The sequence below is a fragment of the Penaeus vannamei genome, chromosome 42 (genome assembly GCF_042767895.1).
Source record: "Penaeus vannamei isolate JL-2024 chromosome 42, ASM4276789v1, whole genome shotgun sequence".
Classification (NCBI taxonomy): domain Eukaryota; kingdom Metazoa; phylum Arthropoda; class Malacostraca; order Decapoda; family Penaeidae; genus Penaeus; species Penaeus vannamei.
The window spans coordinates 14080631-14089667 of NC_091590.1; the positions used below are offsets into that span (position 1 = coordinate 14080631).

The 9037-nt window shown below is 48.6% G+C and overlaps 1 protein-coding gene across 1 annotated transcript; it reads right to left on the minus strand.

The window, feature by feature from the left end:
* Positions 1-3783: 3783 nt before the first annotated feature.
* Positions 3784-7239, minus strand: LOC138860657 (serine/arginine repetitive matrix protein 5-like). Its single transcript, XM_070118668.1, has 3 exons — positions 7195-7239; positions 5005-6037; positions 3784-3803 (listed from the first exon to the last, which is right to left on the minus strand). The coding sequence occupies exons 1-3, from the start codon at positions 7237-7239 to the stop codon at positions 3784-3786; spliced, it is 1098 nt and encodes a 365-aa protein (XP_069974769.1).
* Positions 7240-9037: the final 1798 nt, after the last annotated feature.

Here is a 9037-nt window from a genome sequence, read left to right on the forward strand (position 1 = left end):
ATATAGCTATTCGCGTAGGAACACACACAAAACACACACACCCTTCACATGTACGTAAACCCCCGCTAATTTTTTATTTTCCCCCCCTTCTAAATATAGCTATTCGCGGAGGAACACACCAAAACACACACACACACACACCCTTCGCATGTACGTAAACCCCCGCGTGCCGCACGTACATACACGGCGTTCACGTGTGCGCGTCTGCTTCCCTCTACGGATAATTCCCGGCGGTGACTCACGTAAATCCGAGGTTAAGCTCATTACCACGAGCCTAAAATCCTTGCGGTAAATTCATTCTCCGGAAGGCTCTGGCGGGGCATTGTCATCCTCTCCCTTTATCATTATTCTATCGTCGTCGTCATTGTTATTTTCTCCTTTTCGTCATTTTCTTGTCATCGCTATTGTTATCTTCTCTCTTTTTTGCGTCGTTTTCTTGTCGCTTATTGTTATTTTTTTCCTTTTCGTCACTTTCTTGTGATTGTTATTATTTTCCCTTTTTCGTAATTTTCTTGTCATCATTATTCTCTCTTTTTCGTCACTTTCTTGTTATTGTTATCATTTTCCCTTTATCGTCATTTTCTTGTCACTGTCACTTTCTTTTTATCGTTACCGGTATTTTCTTGTCACTGTCATTGTCATCTTCTCTATTTAATTATTGCCGTTATTTTTATCTTTTATTCACCTATCGATATGATGAATAACAGAAAGATAGGTAAAAAAAAAACGGAAAAAGGGGAGAAGGAAAATTGGAAAGTGAAGAAAGGCAGAAAGGAAGGGAAGATTGCAAAGAAGGGAGGGAGAAACAATGGAGAAAGGAAAGCGAGAACGAGAGAAATAATCAAAGGAGAGAGAAACAAAACGAAAAATACAGCCTAAACAACAACAACCAATTTATTCCAATTTGCAACTGTTCAGGATGGGGGAAGGGGAGGGAGGGGGGAAATGGACTGGGGAGTGGGGGGTGGGAGTGGGAGGAAGAGGGGAAGCGGTAGTAGCGAGGGACGGAGTTGAGGATGAAAGAGGTAAGGGAAGAAGAGTAAATGGGGAGGGAGTGGATGGGGAGTGAGAGGGGGAAGGGGGAGTGAGAGGGGGAAGGGGGAGTGAGAGGGAAGTGGGGAGTGAGAGGGAAGTGGGGAGTGAGAGGGGAAGTGGGGAGTGAGAGGGAAGTGGGGAGTGAGATGGGGGGGGGTGAGAGAGGGAAGTAGGGAGTGAAAGAGGGAAGTCGGGAGTGAGAGAGGGGAAGGGGGCGTGAGAGGGGGAAGTGGAGAGTGAGAGAGAAGTGGGGAGTGATAAAGGGAAGTAAGGAGTGGAGAGGAAAGAGGAGTGGAAAGGGAGGGAGGAGTGAGAAGGGGATGTAAAGAGTAGAAAGAGAAGGCCCTCAAAACAGACTCGTTGGTGCGCCTTAACGAGCACTACCCCCTCCCCCCTCCCCGGCCATTACGAATCTCCCCACCAGAGACTCTAATCATCATCATCATCATTTCGTTCTCATTGTTATCAGTTGGCTCTCCCTTGCCCCTTACCCCTTACCCTATACCCCCTCCCTCTTCCCCATCCCTTCCTTTCACATCTCTTTCCCCATTCTCAAAAAAAAACTCTCCTCCCTACCCTTCTCTTTCCTCCTACAAATACTCCTGCTCCTGCTCCTGCTCCTGCTCCTACTCTCCCCTACTCTCCCCTCCCCCCCCCCCCCTCCCCGCTAACCGAGGCTGTGGCGATGATTATCAGGAGTTTGGAATTTCATAACGGATTACGGTCTGCTAATAAGGGATGAAAGTATGAGAGAGAGAGAGAGAGAGAGAGAGAGAGAGAGAGAGAGAGAGAGAGAGAGAGAGAGAGAGAGAGAGAGAGAGAGAGAGAGAGAGAGAGAGAGAGAGAGAGAGAGAGAGGCAATAAATCTCTTTGTAGCGGAAGGTTAGACGTACAGAATACACCCCCCCATCTCTCTCTTTCTCTCTTTCTCTCTCTCTCTCACTCTCTTTTTCTCTCCCTCCCTCTTCCTCTCCCTCTCTCTCTTTCTCTCTCTTTCTTTTTCTCTTTCTCTTCCTCTCTCTCTCACATCCAGTTTTCATCTGGCCCTCGTGCTTATTTCGCATTTTTCCCTTCCTGGCAGTTGTTGCCAAGCTAACCTTGTCGTGTGAGCTTTTGCATGTCGTTTGAGTGTCCCTGCATCTGCAACGAGAAGGGGGAGGGGGAGGGGGAGGGGGGGGGAGTGGGAGGGAAGGAAGGAGGAAGGAGGGGAGGCGGAAGGAGAGAGAGGGGGAAGGAGTGGGAGGGGAAAGGGGGAAGGGAGGTGGGAGGCGGAGGGGGGGAAGAAGGGGGAGGGGAGGGGAGAGGGGAAGGGAAGGGAAGGGGAGGGGAACAGAGGAGGGGGAAGGAAGAGGAGGGAGGGGGAAGGACGAGGAGGGGAGGGAAGGAAAGGAGAACAGAGGAGGGCAAGTGATAAAGGGAGGAGGAAGAGGAGGAAATGCATGTGCAGAAGAAGGAGAGAAGGAAAGAAGGGAACAGATAAAAGAGGGAGAACGAACTCAAAGAGCTAAGTCTCTTTATCAAACACAGAAAAAAAAATCCCCAAACCACTCGCAGCTTTTATAAACTATCTTACCAGACCAGCGACACCAGAGACCAGAGACCAGAGACCAAAGACCAGAAACCAGAGACCAGAAACCAGAGACCAGAAACCAGAGAGACTAGAAAGACCAAAGACCAGAGAGACCAGAAAGACCAAAGACCAGAGAGACCAGAAAGACCAAAGACCAGAGAGACCAGAAAGACCAAAGACCAGAGAGACCAGAAAGACCAAAGACCAGAGAGACTAGAAAGACCACAGACCAGAGACCAGATCAGGGGCAGTGAGGATGATGTCACCTCAAGCCTGCTGGTGCAGACTGCTGGTTGCCAAGCCTCCCTCTGTTGGTCCTCTTGAAAGACTCTTGGAATAACACGCGTTTGCAAGTTATGCCTCGTGTCGGGGGGTGTCCACGGGGCCTGGGGGGGGGGGGGGTGTCTAGGGGGGGGGGGGAGATGCCTTGGGGATGAATCACTGGGTTTTAAATATACGGTGCGGTGGGGGTAGGAGGAATGGGTAAGGGGTTAGGAGATGGGGAATCTCTAAAGGTTGGGGAGGGCGTAAGGGTGGGGGTTGGGGGAAGGGCATAGGGGGGTTAGAGGTTGAGGATGCGTAGGAGGATAAGGAGGGCGCGTGGGGTTAGGGGTTGGGGAGGGCGTAAGGAGGTTAGAGGTGAGGGAGGGGCGTAAGGAGGCAGGATAGGGCAAGGGGAGGAGGGGGGCATAAGGGGTTAGGCAAGGTCCTGGGGAGGAGGGGAAGCCATAAGGGTCGCTGGAGGGGGTGCTTTATGTCTGTTAAGCAAAGGGTTGACGTCGTGTTTTCCCCCCCCCCCTTCCCCCTTCCCCTCTTCCCCTCCCTCTCCCCTCTTTAAGATTGTTTATTTTCTCCTTGCGATATTAGGGAATGTCTAATCTTGGCTTTTTGGAAAGAGGATTACTGAATTTACCCTTTTGGTCTAAGTCGCTGGATAGGACTTTTTTTACGATTTTCGTCTCTTTCTCGCTCTCTCTAAATATCTTTTCGGTTTTGTGTTTTTTGTTTCTTTTTTCTTTCTTGCTCTCTCTCCTTATCTATCTATCAATCTATCAATCTATATATCAATTGTTCTATCTTTCTATCTATCTATATATATACATATGCATCTTCGATTATCTTCTCACAAATAATCTGCTTATTTATCTAGTTATCTGAAATACTTTCTATTATTTTTGTCACTCATAATCAAAGAGGACTAAAATTGATTTTAAAAAATTTGCCTTAAAAAAAACATTTTTCTCTCTCTCTTCTCTCCCTAAAAGCAGCAGAACCAAACAACACAGATAGACAGATAGATAGATGGATAGAGAGAGAAATATACCACACGTGTTCAAATCAATGCAAAAACACCCAAGAGCCGACCAGTTGACCCGGCGAAATAATCCTTAAAAACGCAAAAAAAAAGAAAAAAAGACAAAAAAAGATAAATAAATACACATGAAAAATCAAAAAGAAAAAGAAAAAAAATCACATGTCTCGGGTTAACCAATCAAGGACCTTCGAGAGGATTCTGTCTCTTCCATTCCCTTTTTCACGTGAAAATCCGCGAAAAAGGAAAATAAAAAAGAAAACAGACGATAGGAGCAAAAGAAATACAGACAATGCATCAATAAAAATAACAGACATAATATACAAAACAACATAATATAGGAATAAATGATAAGACATCTATTAATTTTTCTTCTTCGCATTTTCTTCCGCTTATGCAGTTATTTTCGTTTTTTTTTCTCTCTTCCAAGACTATTTCTATTTTCTTCACCAAACTCCCTTCATATCAAGTAACGAGGCACTACCACCCCAACCCCACCCCTACCCCCAAGAGAACCCCCCCCAACATTCATGCCCCTTACCATGCACCCCCAACCCCACCCAACCCCCTTACCCCAAATAAAGAAACCCTACCCTGAACCCCAACTCCCATACCCCTCAACCCCTCCCCAACCCCTTAAGAGAACCCCATCAACCCCAACCCCTTGTCAAGACACCCTCAACCCCCTATCAAGAACCCCACCCCTAACCCCCATACCCCCTACCAAGACACCTTCACAACCCCTTAAGAGAACCCCATCAACCCCAACCCCTTAAACCCCCTACCAAGACAACCCCCAACCCCTTTTACCCCCTACCAAGACAACCCCCAACCCCTTTTACCCCCTACTAAGACAACCCCCCATCAAGAACCCCAACCCAACCTCCAACCCCCAACCCCCATGCCCCCACCTTGTCATTTATTTCTGGCACTCGCCGAAAACTAGACCCAAACTTCCCAAATTGCCTGCGCTGTAGTTGGACGAGGAGAGAGATTTTTGGTGAGGGGTTGGGTCTCTCTCTCTCTCTCTCTCTCTCTCTCTCTCTCTCTCTCTCTCTCTCTCTCTCTCTCTCTCTCTCTCTCTGGCTCTGGCTCTGGCTCTGGCTCTGGCTCTGGCGCTGGCTCTGGCTCTGGCTCTGGCGCTGGCTCTGGCGCTGGCTCTGGCGCTGGCTCTGGCTCTGGCTCTGGCGCTGGCTCTGGCGCTGGCTCTGGCGCTGGCTCTGGCTCTGGCTCTGGCTCTGGCTCTGGCGCTGGCGCTGGCGCTGGCGCTCTGGCTCTGGCGCTCTGGCTCTGGCGCTCTGGCTCTGGCTCTGGCGCTCTGGCTCTGGCGCTCTGGCTCTGGCGCTCTGGCTCTGGCTCTGGCGCTCTGGCTCTGGCGCTCTGGCTCTGGCGCTCTGGCTCTGGCTCTGGCGCTGGCTCTGGCGCTGGCTCTGGCTCTGGCTCTGGCGCTGGCGCTGGCGCTGGCGCTCTGGCTCTGGCGCTGGCGCTCTGGCGCTGGCTCTGGCTCTGGCTCTGGCTCTGGCGCTGGCGCTGGCGCTGGCGCTCTGGCTCTGGCGCTGGCGCTCTGGCTCTGGCGCTCTCGCTCTGGCGCTCTCGCTCTGGCGCTCTCGCTCTGGCGCTCTCGCTCTGGCGCTCTCGCTCTGGCGCTCTCGCTCTGGCGCTCTCGCTCTGGCGCTCTCGCTCTGGCGCTCTCGCTCTGGCGCTCTCGCTCTGGCGCTCTCGCTCTGGCGCTCTCGCTCTGGCGCTCTCGCTCTGGCGCTCTCGCTCTGGCGCTCTGGCTCTGGCGCTCTGGCTCTGGCGCTCTGGCTCTGGCGCTGGCGCTCTGGCTCTGGCGCTCTCGCTCTGGCGCTCTCGCTCTGGCGCTCTCGCTCTGGCGCTCTCGCTCTGGCGCTCTCGCTCTGGCGCTCTCGCTCTGGCGCTCTCGCTCTGGCGCTCTCGCTCTGGCGCTCTCGCTCTGGCGCTCTCGCTCTGGCGCTCTCGCTCTGGCGCTCTCGCTCTGGCGCTCTCGCTCTGGCGCTCTCGCTCTGGCGCTCTCGCTCTGGCGCTCTGGCTCTGGCGCTCTGGCTCTGGCCCTCTGGCTCTGGCGCTCTGGCTCTGGCGCTCTCGCTCTCTGTCTCTCTCTCTCGAAGGGAAGGGAACAAAAGGGAAGGTGAAACAAATGGGAGGAGAAGGAAAGGGAAGGGAAGCGAAAGGGAGGGAAGGGAAGCGAAGGTAAGGCAAGGGAAAGCCAAGGGGAGGGAAGGGGAGGGAACGAGTGGGCAGGGAGGGAGGCGCGCCGAGGAAAGCAATTTCATAGAATTTTAATTAACGTCAACAAGTACTCTTGACGTCAGCCTGGCCCTTTATCAAGCTGGTTTTTTTTTACCTTTCTTTCTTTTTCTTTTTCTTTTACTTTATCCTAAAATGAAATCACACAAAACATAAAAAAAAGAAACCAACAAAATACCGTACATCAAATCCGGCAAAAAATAAAAAATAAAATAATAATAATAATAATAAAAAAATCATATTTCCCTAAAGTCAAGTCAAGTCAAGTCAAGTCAAGCCAAAGTCAAGATGGAGCCCTTGCCCGAGCCATCCGCCTATAAATTCAATTATTCCCTTGCATTATCTTGCGTGCTTGCTTTATTGTCTGTCCGCCTGTGCTTGCTTTACTACGTGCCTCTCTCTACCTACTGTGCCTCCCTGACGAGCATACGTTACCGGTTTGCAGACTCGCATGTGTTGTCTGTCTGTGTTGAATTGTCTTGTTTTGCCTGTCTGTCTATCCTTCTTAAGCCTGTCTGTATATCCTTCTTATTTCTGTATGTCTATCCTTCTTATGTCTGTCTGTCTATCCTTCTTATGTCTGTCTGTCTATCCATTTTATGTCTGTCTATCTCTGACTGACTGACTGACTGTGTCTGCGTGTTTACCTGCCAGCCTGTCTGCCCTCTTCCTCTTCCATCTTCTCCTTCCCACCTACCTTCTTCCTCCTCCTCCTTCCCACCAACCTTCTCCTCCTCCTCCTCCTCCTTCTCCATCTGCAACCACTACCAACTACCTCACAACCAACCTTCCATCCTGACCACCAATCAAAAAGAAAGAAAAAAAGAAAATATACAATACAACATACACACTAATCCCCCTTATACCCTCCCCCCCTCCCCCATCTCCCTCCTTCCCTCCCTCCCCCCTTCCGCATCCCTCATCTCTCCCTCTCCCTCTCCCTCTCCCTCAAAAAAAAAGAAAAAAAATGCAGTTAACGAACAGCACTGCCATTGCTGAACCCACTTACACATATCTCCGAGAGTCTTGCCTTGTTATTACGTTTATACCACATACTTTATCGGCGGACCGGTCTCCCTTATCAAGACGAGGGCCGAGGCGATGCATCATAGAGCAAAAGGCCGATAAAAAAGAGACACGAGATGCGTAAAAAGTGGATATATAAACAAATAAAATAGACAAATGCCAAGTTAATTTACAATTAGATTAATAAATAAATCATCATCATCCTCTTCTTCATTCTCCTAGTCTTCATCTTCCTTCTACTCTTCCTATTTTCTTTTTCTTCTCCTCTCCCTCCTTCTCTTCCCTCTTTTCTTATCCTCTCCCTCCTCCCTCTATTCTTCCTCTTCCTCTTCCCTCTTTTCTTATCCTCTTCTCCCTCTTCCTCTCCCTCCTCCCTCTTTTCTTCCTCTTCTCCTCTTCCCCCTCTCCCTCCTCCTTCTTCTTCTTCTTATCTTCCGTCCTTCCAGACAACGAAAGTTTACTGCCGTCGTCAAAGCCGTCGTTTCAAAAAATAAATGTCTCTGTCCTAAGAATAACTCCTCTTTCGTAAACCCTGTTAAGAAAAAAAAGAAAAAAGAAAGAAAAAAAGAAAGAAAAGAAAGAAAAGAAAGAAAAAACGAAAGCAACGAAAAAAATGAAAAAATAACAAAACGAGAAAAAAGAAAGAAACGAAAAGAGAAAAAAAAAACGAAAAAATTGAAAAAAAAACAAGAAAAATTTAGCTCGATCCCTCATCTTTATCTCTATTCTATTAACGCTTACATATTCCATAGAGATTAATTAGGGCTTCGCTAATAAATGAAAACTAACGAACTAACCCGCTATTATCGCCCCTCCCCCTCTCGCTCGTATTTCCTGGGAACATCAACACAAGGATAAAAATCGCATATTCTCTTTCTTTTAATCACTGCTACCTGAATTAATTCTCTCTCTCTCTTTCTTGTTTTTTTTTTCTCTCTTTCTATTTTCTTCTTTCTCTCTCTTGTTCTCCTTTTAATTTTTGTATCTATCTTTTTCTTTCTACTTTTTTCTTTATTTTTTATTTTTTTTTTTAGATTTATTTTTCTTTCTCTCTACTTTTTTTTCTTTTCTCTGACTCTGCCTCAATCTATCTACCTCTCCCTCTCCCCCCCCCCCCCACCCACCCCGCACAGACGCCAGAACAAACACAGCCATTCATCTAAAACCCAAGAAACAAGCTTCAGAATCTTCGAGATGCAGTATAAAAATTAATTAATAATCCCTCTCCCCTTCCTACGCCTCCCCCCACCCCCTCCCCTCTTCCCCCGACAGGTCTCGTACACATGAGAGCCATAAAAAACAATAACTGTCAACCCCACCACCTCAACCCTGCCATAACCTCATAAACAGTCTTGCCACACGTTGGGGGGTTGTGAGGGCGGGGGGAGGGGAAGAGGAGGAGGAGGAGTGGGAGGAGGAACAGGAGGAGGAGGAGAAGAGGGGATGAGAAGGAGAAGGAGTGGGAGGAGGAGGAGGAATAGAGGAAGAAGAAGAAGAAGAAGAAGAAGGAAGAGGAGGGATAAGGTGACAGATAAAACAAATAGATAGATAGATAGATGGATATATAGAGAGAGAGAGACAGAGAGAATGAGATAAAGAAAGGGAGAAAGGGAAAGAAAGAGAGGGAGAAAGAGAAAGAAAGAGAGGTAGAAAGAGAAAGAGAAAGAAAGAAAGAAAGAGAGAAACAAACAAACAAACAACAATCAAGAGAAAAAAAATGTAGAAGAAATGCAAACGCGCGCGCACACCGCTCAGCTTTCACGGACGCCACATCAGCCACGAAGCAATTTCTATTTGCGACATTTCTCCCACTGCACTCCCATCGC